At 42.9% G+C, this 15,545-nt stretch overlaps 1 protein-coding gene and 1 pseudogene across 1 annotated transcript in view; both read left to right on the top strand.

Moving 5' to 3' along the window:
• LOC112219174 (transcriptional enhancer factor TEF-3) overlaps positions 1 to 2,666 on the top strand; it is a 29,235-nt gene extending 26,569 nt beyond the window's left edge. Inside the window, exon 12 of the mRNA XM_024380376.1 lies at positions 1,950 to 2,666. Coding sequence (XP_024236144.1) covers positions 1,950 to 2,063 — 114 coding nt within the window. The 3' untranslated portion in view covers positions 2,064 to 2,666. The remainder of the gene's footprint in view (positions 1 to 1,949) is intronic.
• Positions 2,667 to 10,618: 7,952 nt separating this feature from the next.
• LOC112219175 lies at positions 10,619 to 14,906 on the top strand (annotated as a pseudogene).
• Positions 14,907 to 15,545: the final 639 nt, after the last annotated feature.

Below are 15,545 nucleotides of genomic sequence, written 5' to 3'. Positions count from 1 at the left end.
CTCAAATAAAAGCGAAAGTCACCCAGTAAAGTATTATTTGAGTAAAAGTCTAAAAGTATTTGGTTTTAAATATATACTGAACAAAATTATTAATGCTCAATGCAACCATTTTGAAGATTTTACTGAGTTCATGTAAGGAAATTAGTCAACTCAAATAAATAAATACATTGGGCCCTAATCTATGGATTTGACATGACTGGGAATACAGATATGCATCTGTTCGTCACCGATACCTTAAGGTAAAGGCGTGGGTCAGAAAACCAGTCAATATCTGATGTCTCACTGCATTTGGCAAATTGTGGTCCCATCTCCTTCGCATAGAGTTGAACAGGCTGTTGATTGTGGCCTGTGGAATGTTGTACCACCCCTCTTCAATGGCTGTGCGAAGTTGCTGGATATTGTCAGGAACTGGAATACGCTGCCATACAAATCTATCCAGAGCATCCCAAACATGCTCAGTGGGTGAGTATGCAGGCCATGGAAGAACTGGGACATTTTCAGCTTCCAGGAATTGTGTACATGAGGTGGTCGGCGGATGAATGGCATGACAGTGGGCCTCGGGATCTCTTCACGGTATGGCTGTGCATTCAAATTGCCATCGATAAAATGCAATTCAATTCGTTGTCCGTAGCTTATGCCTGCCCACACCATAACCCCACCTCCACCATGGTGCACTCTCAGCAAACCACTCGCTTACACAACACCATACACGTGGTCTGCGGTTGTGAGGCCTGTTGGACGTATTGCTAAATTCTCACAAACGAAGTTGGTGGCTTATAGTAGAGAAATTAATATACAATTATCTGGCAACAGTTCTGGTGGACATTCTTCAAGTCAGCATGCCAATTGCACACTCCCTCAGTACTTGAGAAATCTGTGGCATTGTGTTGTGACAAAACTGCACATTTTAGTGGCTTTTTATTGTCCCCAGCACAAAGTGCACATGTGTAATGATCATGCTGTTTAATCAGCTTCTTGATATGCCACACCTGTCAGATGGATGGATTATCTTGGCAAAAGAGAAATGCTCACTAACAGTGACGTGTAAAAATGTGTGCACACATTTGAGAGAAGTAAGATTTTTGTGCGTATGGAGCATTTCTGGGATCTTTTATTTCAGCTCATGAAACATAGAACCAACAGTTGAAATGTTGTGATTATATTTTTTGTTCATTATACTTAAGCACAAAGTGAAAGTATGAATAATTTCTAATTCCATATGTTAAGCAAACCAGACTGCACAATTATTATTTATTTTTTAATGTACGGATAGCCAGGGGCACACTTCAACCTTCAGACATCATTTACAAACAAATGATTTGTGTTTAGTGAGTCCTCCAGATCAGAGGCAGTGGGGATGACCAGGGATGTTCTCTTGATAAGTGTGTGAATTGGACCATTTCAATGTCTTGCTAAGCGTTCAAAATGTAATGTACTTTTGGGTGTCAGGGAAAATGAAGTAAAGTACATTATTTTCTTTAGGAATGTAGTGGAGTAAAAGTTGTCAAAAACATAAATAGTAAAGTACATATACCCCAAAAAACGACTCAAGTACTTTACGCCACTGCAGATAGCATCTTTTCCATACAGCAAGCCTGGGATGGCTACGTGCTAAACTAAGGCGTGAGTTGGTGTCCTCTAGGCAGGGTCATGAGGGTGTGAGTATTTGTACACACACACATTGTATCAATGCTACAGATCATGATGCAACAAGTTTTTCATTCAGTGCTAGGGGGAATAAAATTGTGACGGTATCATTCTCTGAAGGAGCTCATGCATTTTTGACAATTCAAATGTGTGTAGTTCGCTTTACATCTCTGTCATGTTCTTAGTGAGAATTGAGACTCACCTGTATGCAAAATAATTAACATTTGATTTGTTATTTTTTCACAAAGGAAGTGTGCATTGTAGTGGTGGTATAACAGGACAATGTGTGTGTCTCTCTTTAGGTGGTGACCAACAGGGACACACTGGAGACCCTGCTGTGTATAGCCTATGTCTTTGAGGTGTCTACTAGTGAGCATGGAGCCCAGCACCATATTTACAGGCTTGTCAAAGACTGAGAGAGCCCTGTGGACAGAACCACTATATAGCACAACAACAAACCCAACATTGGACAATCTCCTCTATAAGCTGCAAGCACCATACAATTGTCTGTCAGGACCCAAAGAAGCACTAGGAGAGTTGCTTGCACAGTGAAACGACTGTGGAAGAAGTGGATTGAGAGCATTGGGAGCTAGAGTGAACTTTACAACTGTGTGATGTGAAAGTGAGGAGCAGAGGGTGGGAACCTTCATTGTGGTATATCTATATGTACCAGAGAAGCCAAACGTCAAGACGATGCATGAGAACGTTGATTTTCATCTCATTTTACTAGTGCTTGCTTGTTTGATTTAGTTTATTTTATGCAGCTGCATGAGCGGGATTGTGTTTGGTTGTCCATGGGCGACACCTAATGACTTAATGTATATTGCACACAGAAGAAGGGCAAGAGGACAAAAAAAAACTTTCAACCCCAAGACTGCACATCCATGTCATTGATTTTGGTGCCAATATTTGTGTTATGAGTATAAATGACATGTACAGTACCCATCTTCACTGAAAAAGAATCCCAATGGAAAATAACAGGCAAATTAAAAATAAATATTGTATTCACCTGGTTTAAATTATGGAATTAAATGCCGAACTAACCTTGTCTCACACCTCTCCAGCAGGTGGCGATAGTGCAAAATGTCTTTACTTGTTGCCGACCAAGTGTTCAAATGTTTTACTCGTCCATGCAACCGGATACTGCCTTAATTTTGCCGGTCCCCAGGAAGAGGAGCTGTGTAGTTGCCTTGGCAGTAGCTAATGGGGATCCAAAAATACAAATACAAATGCTTTTGTCGCTGATGCAGCACATGATTAAAACACAGCTAGCTAGCTCATAAACTTTCATGATCTAAAAATGTCTAAAATACAGTTGAGGGGTTTCCTCAACAAGAGATCAACAGCTGCTACTGAGGAGATGTAATGGTTAGTAAAACAAAACGATAGTATCAGGAGGAAGTTGTTTTCAGAGGCTGCTCGACATTGTTCTTCAACCAAAGATAAAGCTAACGTTGCACAGAGCAGGTTTGTTACTCATTACGCTTGTCTAACTTACTCAACCTAAAATGTATCGACATTCGAGTAATGTTAGTTTAATTTGTTTTTGAGACGAGGTGTAGGTTTACAGTTGGGGGTTAGTGTACCTATTAAGCCCACGTACCCATTAATATTTTTGCTTTAAAACATAACTGACTTGCCTAGTTAAATAAAGGTTAAGAACACGTTCTTATTTACGATGACTGCCAAATCCGGACGACGCTGCGCCAATTGTGCGCCGCCCTATGGGTCACCCAATCACGGCCGGATGTGATACAGCCTTGAATTGAACCAGGGATTGTAGTGACGCCTCTTGCACTGAGACGTCACTCGGGAGCCGCTTCCATATTTGGATACAAATAAAAAATGACTTTTTCTACCATTTTAATATTTCAACCAGTTCATGTGGTTGTTGTATCCATACCCATTTGTATTCTAAGCCAATCAGATGTTTTAAGTTATTGACAGTTGTGTAAATTCCTACTAGTGTGGAGGTGACTCGCAGATAAACACATTTTCCCAATATTTTTAGTACTTTCTCAGATAAGTGATCATACTTCATGTATTGTAATTTAAGCTTACATAAGACATGTCCTTTTAAGTTTTTTTACGTTTGGAAATTCATTCATGTGTTATTTAAGAGGTGGGCTTATTCAGAACACCCATAAGGTTAAAGGGTACCCATGTGTTTGATACCACCCCCCCCAATTAAAGTTCCACCAACCTTCTGTGTTAGTCTTACCCTAATTTCACAGTATATTTTACTAGAAGGGTCGTTCCATTTCAGCAAGCCATGTCACACACCATCTTAGATGTTTTTCTGTAATGGTTTCTGCAGTTAGAAACCCATAGCTAAGCGTTATTGCAACATTATTTTGTTGAAAGACAATTTGACCTCCTGAGAAATTAAATTCATTGCATTTCAATTTGGGATTCATGTAATATTCAATAAATATAGTACTCCAAGTCCGATTTGGACCAAACCTCTTCCTAACAATGACTAAGTTGTGAGGAATCCAAATGGTCAAAATACACCCACGGACCCCCCCCACCCCAAAGGCCAGTACACAGTATCAGTTCTCTGTTTGACAAGTAGCTGTGTTTTTTGGAAAATTGTTTATTCAATCTAGGTCTTTTGGTGATTTTTCCCTCCACTGTTCAGATACCCCTAACAACTTCAATTAGTAATTGATGTCCCATCATACACCCTGATATTACCAGGTTCTGACCACTAGGCTAGATGGGGCTGTTCCTGGTGTTCCAATATCAATTCAAAACTTAATCAAATTATGATTTATACACTACATGACCAAAGGTATGTGGCCCCATGCTTGTCGAACATCTCATTCTAAAATCATGTGCATTAATATGGAGTTGGTCTCCCCTTTGCTGCTATAACAGACACCATTCTACTGGGAAGGCTTTCCACAAAATGTTGTAACATTGCTGCATAGACATGCTTTCATTCAGCCACGAGCATTAGTGTGACCGGGCACTGATTAATCCCAAAGGTGTTCGATGGGGTTTAGGTCAGGGCTCTGTGCAGGAAAGAGCCTTCCCCAAACTGTTGCCACACAGTGTCATCTAGAATGTCATTGTATGCTGTAGAGTTAAGATTTCCCTTCCCTGGAACAAAGGGGCCTAGCCTGAACCATGAACAACAGTCCCAGAACATTATTCCTCCTCCACCAAACTTTACAGTTGGCATTATGCATTGGGGTAGGTAGCTTTCTCCATTGGACTGCCAGTTGGTGATGCGTGATTCATCACTCCAGAGAGCGCGATTCCACTGTTCCGGAGTACAATGGCGGTGCCACGTTGAATGTCACTGAGCGCTTCAATAAGGCCATTCTACTGCCAATGTTTGTCTACAGAGATCGCATGTCTGTGTGCTCAATTTTGTAATACCTGTCAGCAACAGGTGTGGCTGAAATAGCCAAATCCACTGATTTCAAGGGCTGTCTACATTTGTGTGTGATCGATATAGATAAACGTCCCTTTTTCCAGGACCCTGTCTTTCAAAGATAATTAATAGAAATCCAAATAACTTCACAGATCTTTATTGTAAAGGGTTTAAACACTGTTTCCCATGCTTGTTCATTGAACCATAAACAATTAATGAACATGCACCTGTGGAACTGTCGTTAAGACACTAACAGCTTACAGACAGTATGCAATTAAGGTCACAGTTATGAAAACTTAGGACATTAAAGAGGCCTTTCTACTGACCGAAAAACACCAAAAGAAAGATGCCCAGGGTCCCTGCTCACCTGCATGAACGTGCCTTAGGCATGCTGCAAGGAGGCATGAGGACTGCAGATGTGGCCAGGGCAATAAACTGCCATGTCCGTACTGTGAGACGCCTAAGACAGCCCTACCGGGAGACAGGATGGACAGCTGACCGTCCTCGCAGTGGCAGACCACATGTAACAACACCTGCACAGGATCGGTACATCTGAACATCACACCTGCAGGACAGGTACAGTATGGCAACAACAACTGCCCGAGTTACACCAGGAACGCGCAATCCCTCCATCAGTGCTCAGACTGTCCGCAATAGGCTGAGAGAGACTGGACTGAGGGCTTCTAGGCCTGTTGTAAGACAGGTCCTCACCGGACATCACCGGCCACAACGTCGCCTATGGGCACAAATCCACTGTCGCTGGACCAGGCAGGACTGGCAAAAAGTGCTCTTCACTGACGAGTCGTAGGTTATCAATGTAAATAGTCCGGTGGCCATTTGAATAATTGTTCAGCAGTCTTATGGCTTGGGGTAGAAGCTGTTAAGGAGCCTTTTGTTCCTAGACTTGGCGCTCCGGTACCACTTGCTGTGCGGTAGCAGAGAAAACGGTCTATGACTTGGGTGACTGGAGTCTCTGATAATTTTATGGGCTTTCCTCTGTCTATTATATGGATGTTAGGAAGCTTGGCCCCAGTGATGTACTGTTTCCATACCAGGTGGTGATTACAACCGGTCAGGATGCTCTCGATGGTGCAGCTGTGGACCCATGCCAAATCTTTTCAGTCTCCGGAGGGGGAAAAGGTTTTGCCCTCTTCACGACTCTCTTGGTGTGTTTGGGCAAAGTGGTGCAGTCGTCTAAGGAACTGCATCTCAATGCAAGAGGTGTCACTACAGTCCCTGGTTTGAATCCAGGTTGTATCACATCCAGCTGTGATTGGGAGTCCCATAGGGCAGTGCACTGTTGGTCCAGGTTAGGCTGTCATTATAAATAAAAGAGGTGGCTTTATGTTTTTGCTGACGTCTGACCCAATGACACTGCCCCCCGTTAGAAGGGAGTAGGCATCGGGACAGTTGTAAATCATGCAGCGCCTTGTATCAAGATCGCAGATTTTTGGGAAATAACAATGTCGGTACATATGTGTCATGTCGGCTGAAAGCTTAAATTCTTGTTAATATAACTGCACTGTCCAATTTACAGTAGCTATTAATGCGTAAAAATGCCATGCTATTGTTTGTGGATAGCTAACAACAAAACACTTTTTTCACTACGATAGGTTTGATAAATTCACCTCTGAAGGTGAAATGTGTACTTAAATCAGAGCAATATTTCAGAATGTATCATCCAATGGTTCCCAGAGAAAACATGAAGTTTGGTTTAGTTAGATAAAATCCTTTTTCCTATCCTAAAAAGGTCCATATAGCATGCATGATCGATTTTGTATTTCCACTCATTCAATATGCAAAGAAAGAAATCTGTGAAAATCTCACCCTAAACGTTGATTCAACGAGTCAAATCACGTTCGTATGTATTCCTCAGAGATCCTAGAACGTAACGAGACTTGACTATATCATTAGGGGTGTAGTATATCCTATAGGATACCATATTTGGTCAGAGAGCGACGCCTTCATTGCATGCCAATAAAGGGGGTGGTCATCACTTGAACGACTCTAACTGTCAAGTAAGCACCAATCGGGGTCAAACAAAGCTAGCTAGATATAAAGCCCAGCTCATTGGCTATCTGGAAACCCTGTGTCTGTCACAAAATGTAGGTCCTACCTTTTGCAACAGCATGCCTTTTCCTTTTGGACAAAAATTATAAGAATATTCAGAGTTTTGAAAACGGGTTGTTTTGCAAATGTTGAATTTATAATCTGGCTACTATTACTAGAAAAGCTAAGTCAAAGTATCCAGATTTTTAAAAAAAGAAGTTTTATTTAATTAACTAGGCAAGTCAGTTAAGAACAAATTCTTATTTTCAATGACGGCCCAGGAACAGTGTGTTAGCTGCCTGTTCAGGGGCAGAACAACAGATTTGTACCTTGTCAGCTCAGGGATTTGAACTTGCAACCTTACTAGTTACTAGTCCAACGCTCTAACCACTAGGCTACCCTGCCGCCCCATTTGACGATATTCTTGCAGAAAAATGTAGTATGAATGCAACTGTCTCCTTCATGATTTGCCCAAATGTTCCTGGGTGACTTCACACTAAATGTCATGGAGAACGCTCATACTTCAAGTTATCCATCTGAAACCTTGCACATACACTGCTGCCATCTTGTGGACACCATCGGAATTACAAACAGAGTGATGGCTAGAACTGTGACCTTTCTCTTGCATTTCAAATATCAAGTTATCCGTCTGTATTTTCTTCTACCAGACCTATTGTGTTATATTGTCCTACATTCAATTCACATTTCCACAAACTTCAAAGTATTTCCTTTCAAATGGTACCAAGAATATGCATATCCTTGTTTCAGGGCCTGAGCTACAGGCAGTTAGATTTGGTTGTCTATTAGGAGAAAATTGGGGAAAAAAGGGGGCTATCCATTCTGAAAAACTATAAAGAGTGGCAATAGTACTGTTTGTCCATTTTGAGACATCGGAGCCAGAATACACTTCCTCAAAATATTCCTGATTAATCTAAGATAACAAAAAAAATCTGTCATTTCATTTTGAAGTTTTTGCCCAGGAGATCTTCCATCTAATTTTACATTGAAGATGTTTGGTGCAGTATTTCTCAGTATTTCTCTGCATGAAGGGCCACCATTGTTCCTGTTCCCAAGAAAGCTAAGGTAACTGAGCTAAATGACTACCGCCCCGTAGCACTCACTTCTGTCATCATGAAGTGCTTTGAGAGACTAGTCAAGGACCATATCACCTCCACCCTACCTGACACCCTAGACCCACTCCAATTTGCTTACCGCCCAAATAGGTCCACAGACGATGCAATCTCAACCACACTGCCCTAACCCATCTGGACAAGAGGAATACCTATGTGAGAATGCTGTTCATCGACTACAGCTCGGCATTTAACACCATAGTGCCCTCCAAGCTCGTCATCAAGCTCGAGACCCTGGTGTCTCGACCCCGCCCTGTGCAACTGGGTACTGGACTTCCTGACGGGCCGCCCCCAGGTGGTGAGGGTAGGCAACAACATCTCCACCCCGCTGATCCTCAACACTGGGGCCCCACAAGGGTGCGTTCTGAGCCCTCTCCTGTACTCCCTGTTCACCAACGACTGCGTGGCCACGCACGCCTCCAACTCAATCATCAAGTTTGCGGACGACACAACAGTGGTAGGCTTGATTACCAACAACGACGAGACGGCCTACAGGGAGGAGGTGAGGGCCCTCGGAGTGTGGTGTCAGGAAAATAACCTCACACTCAACGTCAACAAAACTAAGGAGATGATTGTGGACTTCAGGAAACAGCAGAGGGAACACCCCCCTATCCACATCGATGGAACAGTAGTGGAGAGGGTAGTAAGTTTTAAGTTCCTCGGTGTACACATCACAGACAACTGAATTGGTCCACCCACACAGACAGCATCGTGAAGAAGGCGCAGCAGCGCCTCTTCAACCTCAGGAGGCTGAAGAAATTCGGCTTGTCACAAAAAGCACTCACAAACTTCTACAGATGCACAATCGAGAGCATCCTGTCGGGCTGTATCACCGCCTGGTACGGCAACTGCTCCGACCCACAACCGTAAGGCTCTCCAGAGGGTAGTGAGGTCTGCACAACGCATCACCGGGGACAAACTACCTGCCCTCCAGGACACCTACACCACCCGATGTCACAGGAAGGCCATAAAGATCATCAAGGACAACAACCACCCGAGCCACTGCCTGTTCACCCCGCTATCATCCAGAAGGCGAGGTCAGTACAGGTGCATCAAAGCTGGGACCGAGAGACTGAAAAACAGCTTCTATTTCAAGGCCTTCAGACTGTTAAACAGCCATCACTAACACTGAGTGGCTGCTGCCAACACACTGACTCAACTCCAGCCACTTTAATAATGGGAATTGATGGGAAATGATGTAAAATATATCACTAGCCACTTTAAACAATGCTACCTAATATAATGTTTACATACCCTACATTATTCATCTCATATGTATACGTATATACTGTACTCTATCATCTACTGCATCCTTATGTAATACATGTATCACTAGCCACTTTAACTATGCCACTTTGTTTACATACTCATCTCATATGTATATACTGCACTCAATACCATCTACTGTATCTTGCCTATGCCGCTCTGTACCATCACTCATTCATATATCTTATGTACATATTCTTTATCCCCTTACACTTGTGTCTATAAGGTAGTAGTTTTGGAATTGGTAGCTAGATTACTTGTTGGTTATTACTGCATTGTCGGAACTAGAAGCACAAGCATTTTGCTACACTCGCACTAACATCTGCTAACCATGTGTATGTGACAAATAAAATTTGATTTGATTTGAAAATGAGTCATGTATGACCACAGACTTTATTGAAGAATCCCTACTGTTGACTTTGGCTTGACTTGAGAAAACATTTTGTGCCCGAGCAGCTGGGAAAAAACTAAACAAACAAAAACATCACAAAATGTCATCATAATACATACGAACCAAACTGTTTTGGCTGGGAAGCATGTGGGCTTTAGTCAGAACAAGAGTTTACACACACAAGGAATTCACACACACTGATGAAGATGTACATATGGGGATGGTTTGAGTTCACGGATCCAATGCACAACTCCGCCCACCGTAACGCCGTCAGGCTCAGGGCAATATTTATACCTTTGCAGGAGTGCGCAACGGATCTGTCTGACAAGTGCAACTCAGTAGACAATGGGCCTGATCGGACAGCTCAGAGCCTCTGCTCTTTTCTGTCCATAAGAAACAATTGGATTGGTGGAAGAGGCAGGCCAGGCGCAAGGAAGGGGGGGTGATCAAGCAGGGCATCCCCAGAGGCTAGATGCCCTAAGGTTTTTTTATCAGAACGGGCGTAGATTAGTTTCGCCTTTTTTCTTTTCCCGACATGAGTTTGTGGTGTTTACTTAAAAAAAAAAAAAAAAAAAAATAGAAGTGAAAAAAATAAATAAAAGGGATAAAAACTTCATTCAAATTATAGCTCACAACTGTGCAGGGGAGAGGGGCGGGGGCACTAAGGAGTGTATTCACATATCTACACATTTTCATACACACACAAATTATTTTTGTAAAAAAAAAAATCTCCTCTAGGTCAGTTTCGGCATTATGGACATGGGTGTGTCTGTGGTCCATTTGGCCTATCCCACGGCTTACTTCAGTGACGGGTTGTGAGTGGCTCTGTTGATGAACTTCTGGCCAATGATTGACTGTCTTGTTGATTGATGTAAGTCCAGATATGCTGTTAATGTAGTGGTTGCTGATGTATCTTGGTAGTCTGTAAGCCATTTTTATTGCCATGTTTTGGACCCTCTGTAGCCGATTCATCTGCTGCGGTGAAGCTGTTATTCAGGCTGGCAGGGCGTATTCAAAGAGGGATCGGATGTAGCTGATTTAGACTTTCAGCAGTCTGAGGTGAGGCTCCATATTTTCTTCCGCACAGCGTTTTTAGGTGTTTTGATCTTTTTCGTCCCTCTCTATGTTCGCTATATGGGTTGTCCAGCGCATGTTCTTCTGGAAGGTGACTCCAAGGAATTTTGCTTCTTTTTCTACTTTTATTGTTTCACCGTAGAGTTTGAGATCTATGGGTTTCCTGTTTTTTTTGCTGGTGCTTCTTGTGAAGAGGACACATTGGGTCTTTTGTGGGTTCAATTTTACTCGCCACATGTTAGACTATGTCTCGATCATTTCAATAGACTGGAGTTTTTTTGCAGCAAGTTGAGGGCATTTGGAGCTGGACCAGTAGCAGAGGTCATTGACAAACTGTGAGTCTTGACCTATGGTGGGTGGAGGGTAGTAGATATCTGATATGTAGAGTAGAAAAAGTAGTGGGCTTAGAACTGCCCCCTGTGGGACACCTGCTTCCGGGGTGAAAGGTGAGGATATTGCTGTGGAGACCTTCACTTTAATTGTACGGTTGTGGAGAAAGCTAGTGATGATGTTTCTGATGGAGAGCGGTAGTTTGAGATTGGAGTCTGCGAGCCGGTAACACAGTCCATTGTTCCACATCTTGTCAAATGCTTTCTCTATGTCAAAGAAAACTGCCAGGGTAAGTAATTTTTTCTTGAAGTTCCGAAGGATGTCCTCTGACAGTCTTAGAATGTTATCGGAGGTTGATCTTGCTTTCCTGAAGCCAGCTTGGTGGATTCCAAGGAGGCCCATTTTCTCAGTGTGGCCGCTCAGTCTTTGGGTGAGTACTCTCTCCAACAGCTTCCCGACATGACTGAGGAGGCTGATTGGTCTATAACTTGTGACGTTGTCTGGGTCTTTGCCAGGTTTGTGGATCATTATGATAACTGCAGATTTCCAAGGTAGGGGAAAGTAGCCTTCCGTGAGACATGCTGTGAAGAGGTTAGAAAGGAGGTGCAGGTATTCATCAGGCGCTTGTTTGATGAGTGTGCTGTCAATGTTGTCTTCCCCTGGTGCTTTGCTTTTGTTTTTTTCAGGTGAGTCTTGATTTCTTCAATGCTAACAGAGCGGGTGAGACGATGGTCTTCTGGTGTCGGATTTGAGGTGTACACTGTTTTCTGCATTTCTCTGTCGACGATGATTTTCCAGTCTTTGTCAAAGAGAGGATTGTCGGGACAAGAATGAACATTTTGTAGGTGGTTTCTGAATAATGTTGCTTTTGTTTCGTTGTCTTCGATGAGTTGGTTTTGAGACATTAGCACAGGTATGATGTTATTGGTTTTGTCTCCGTTGATTGTTTTGATTTTTTGCCAGAAGGTCCGGGGGTTGGTGTCTGCATCTAGCTGGTGATAGAAGGCAGTCCACTGTTTCTGTTTGTGGAGGGTGAGTTGATGTCTGATGTGATTCTGCAACCGATTAACTTCTGTTTTCAGGTTGGGTGCTTTTGTTCTAATAAAGTCTCTCCGGATCTTTCTTTTCTCCTTGATGAGACTGAGGATATGTGGTGGGAGTTGTTGTTGTGGTGGTCTGGTGGTGGTGGTAAGTGAGATGGTCTCTTCCCGGGCCTGGATGAGGATACTCCCTATTCTCTCCGCCAGCTGGTCCAGATCTTTGGGGTTCTGTGTTGTAACGGCAATATTTGTTATCTTGTCTGTAATGCAATTTCTGTATTTTCTGTATCCCAGTCTGCTTTCTTGTATTTATATCTTTTCAGGTGCTTGTTGGAGAGAGAAGGAGGCAAGGACAGGAAGGTGGTCACTTCCCACGTCTTGGCTGACGGAGAAGCTAAGAAGTTTAGCAGCCAAGTCTGGGGAGCAGAGGACAAGATCAAGGATGTCTGCCGTGGAGGTTGAAGAATGGATGTGTGTGTGCTCGTTGGTGTTGAGGATGGCCAGGTTTGTGCTGTCGAGGATATCCCTTAATACTCTTCCCGAGTGATTTGTAGTAGTACAGTTAAAGTCAATGTGTTTGGCATTAAAATCTCCCATTATGATGGTATGGCCGTTGTTGTCTGCAAGTGCAGGGCTAGCTGTGAGTATTTAACCAATCAGAGAATGCGTGATCAGTGCATGGGCAGTGGTGGGGTGCATGGGGGACGAGTCTGATTGGCTGAAACCACAAGCTGGGGTGATCGATAACTCTCACCAGAGGGGGAGAGCTAGACTACACGGTGCCAGACAAATGTAGACAACATACACGCTGGAAATTAGACCCACAGCGGCCTCTGCACAGGGATTCTGTAACACCTTGGATGCTCTACTTCTTGAAGTTTGCAATTTAAAAAATATATACATTTAGTTCTAACATACTTTTTTTTACCCTTTAGTGTGTGTACTTTATACTTAGGATATCGCTTTTTAACATGAAAAATTACAACAACAAAAACAAAATTGCTAGATGTCTTTAAGATTTGAATTAACATGGGGTGTGTTCTTCACACCTTTTACCCAAAACCAGTAACAGCACCATCTAGTGGTCAGAACCTGGTAATGTCTGATTGTATGATGGGACATAAGCCTAACAGTGTCAATGCCTAATTTCTCTGAACAGGGGAAATAAACATCCCTAAATTCACTGAGGACACATTACATAGCTTGAATAAGCAATCCTCCCCTGCCACAGCTTTATACTACTTGTCAAACACAGAGTATTGTATACTGGCCATTGGGGTGTGGTTTGGAGGGGTCTGTGGGTGGATTTTCCTCATTGTTAGGAAGAGGTTTTGTCCAAATCGAGCTTTGGGTATTATAGTTATTGAATATTATATGAATCCTATAAACTGAAATAGTCCATTTGGGTGCAATCAATTAGCTTAATTTCTCATACGGGTGGCTTTCAACAAAATAATGTTTCAGAAATGCTAATCTTGTCTGTTTCTAACTACAGAAACGATTTTAGAACAATTTGAGATGGTGGGTGTCAATTCTCTTTCTTGTGCTTGGCGATGGAACTACTCAGAAGTGAATTATTGCAGGATTACCCCCCGCCTGGTATCAGCATCGAGTTCTCTGTTTTGTTCTTCCTCCAGCAGCTCACTCACTCTCTCTGAAGCAGAGATTCCCCCTGAACAGCGGCACTGTGAGCCGAAGTATAGACTCAGTCTAGTGCAGGAGGACCCAGAGCCCACACAGATCAAAGAGGAACAGGGGGAACTCAGTCTTGAGACTCACACTAAAGACTCCATATTCACTCCTGCTTATGATGAGGACCCAACTCAACCCTCACATCCCTATCAAGTCCAAAAGGAAGGAATCAGAGAGAGAGAGACACTCTACCCAGCACTACAACTGAACAGATCAAAACAGAACCTGATGGAGAGGACTACGGAGAATCAGAACCAACCAGTGTCTTTTAGCCCCCCTCTGCAGTAAATCCATAATGTTCTGCAGCTCTGTGAAAACAGTGAAAGTGGGATGGAGACTGGCGGGCCTCTGTCAGGTTAAGTCAGTCAAATCACAGAGAATAAAGATGGTAAAATTACTAAGCTCCCTTATCAACACTAAGGATAACAAATCCACACAGTTGTCCCTCCTGAAATTACCCAGTCAAAGTCACGCTAATCCCTGTTGTAAATTGTGTGGCACATCTTTTCATCACATGGACTCATTGATTAAACATGTTCAAACTCATACTAAGTATAAAGAACAGCTTTGTGGAGTGTGTGGAAAACATTTTCAGTCCACAGAAAGTATGAAAGATTACCTCAACTCACATTGCACCTAGGTTTTGTTGTTGTGTTTGTAGTGAATGGTTCACCTTCAACAATAAGCTGATAATGCACATGAGAAGCTACACAGGGGAGAAATCTTTTCCCTGCCCTGATTGTGGTGCATCCTTCAATCAGAATGGTCTGAAAATACACATGAAGAATTACACAAAAAAGAAACCACATCACTGCCCTTATTGTAGCAAAGGATTCAGCAACAGCAGCGATCTGAAAGAAAAACACATTACGATTCACACAGGGGAGAATCCATGGCTGCCCTGATTGTGACAAAGGATTCAGAGTTGCCAGTAATCTGCACATGAAGATTCACACAGGGGAGACAGAAGAATCCTGAAAGTGCACATAAGGCACGTGTCAAACTCCTTCCCCGACTGGCCGAGTGTCTGCAGGTTCTCTCTCCTCCCTTGTACTTGATTGATGAACTAAGTCACTGATTTTTAAATAACTCCCCTCAACTGGTTGTCTAGGTCTTAATTGAAAGGGGGGGAAAACTGCAGACACTAGGCCCTCCGCAGAATGAGTTTGACACACCTGACATGAGGACTCACCGGGGAGAGACCACACTGATGTCCTCATAGTACAAAATGCATTTCCTAATCAGTTACATTGAATAACAATCAAAGGCACACGGAGGAAGCACAGTGTATCATACAATGCTTTCTCTGTGTCTGATTGTTATTCAGTGTAATGAACATACAAGTGCAATGATTGCAGCTTTTTTAAATGATAGAACTCCTACAAAGGTACATCACTGGGGCTGAAATCCCTGCCGCCCAGGACCTATATACCAGGTGATGACAGAGGAAGGCCCTAAAAATTGTCAGACTCCAGCCACCCAAGTCATAGACTGTTCTCTCTGTTACCGCACGGCAAGCGGTACCGGAGCGCTAAATCTGGAAC

This window comes from Oncorhynchus tshawytscha, linkage group LG19, assembly GCF_018296145.1.
Source record: "Oncorhynchus tshawytscha isolate Ot180627B linkage group LG19, Otsh_v2.0, whole genome shotgun sequence".
NCBI classification, from domain to species: Eukaryota; Metazoa; Chordata; class Actinopteri; order Salmoniformes; family Salmonidae; genus Oncorhynchus; species Oncorhynchus tshawytscha.
This window is presented reverse-complemented; position numbering and strand designations above follow the sequence as displayed.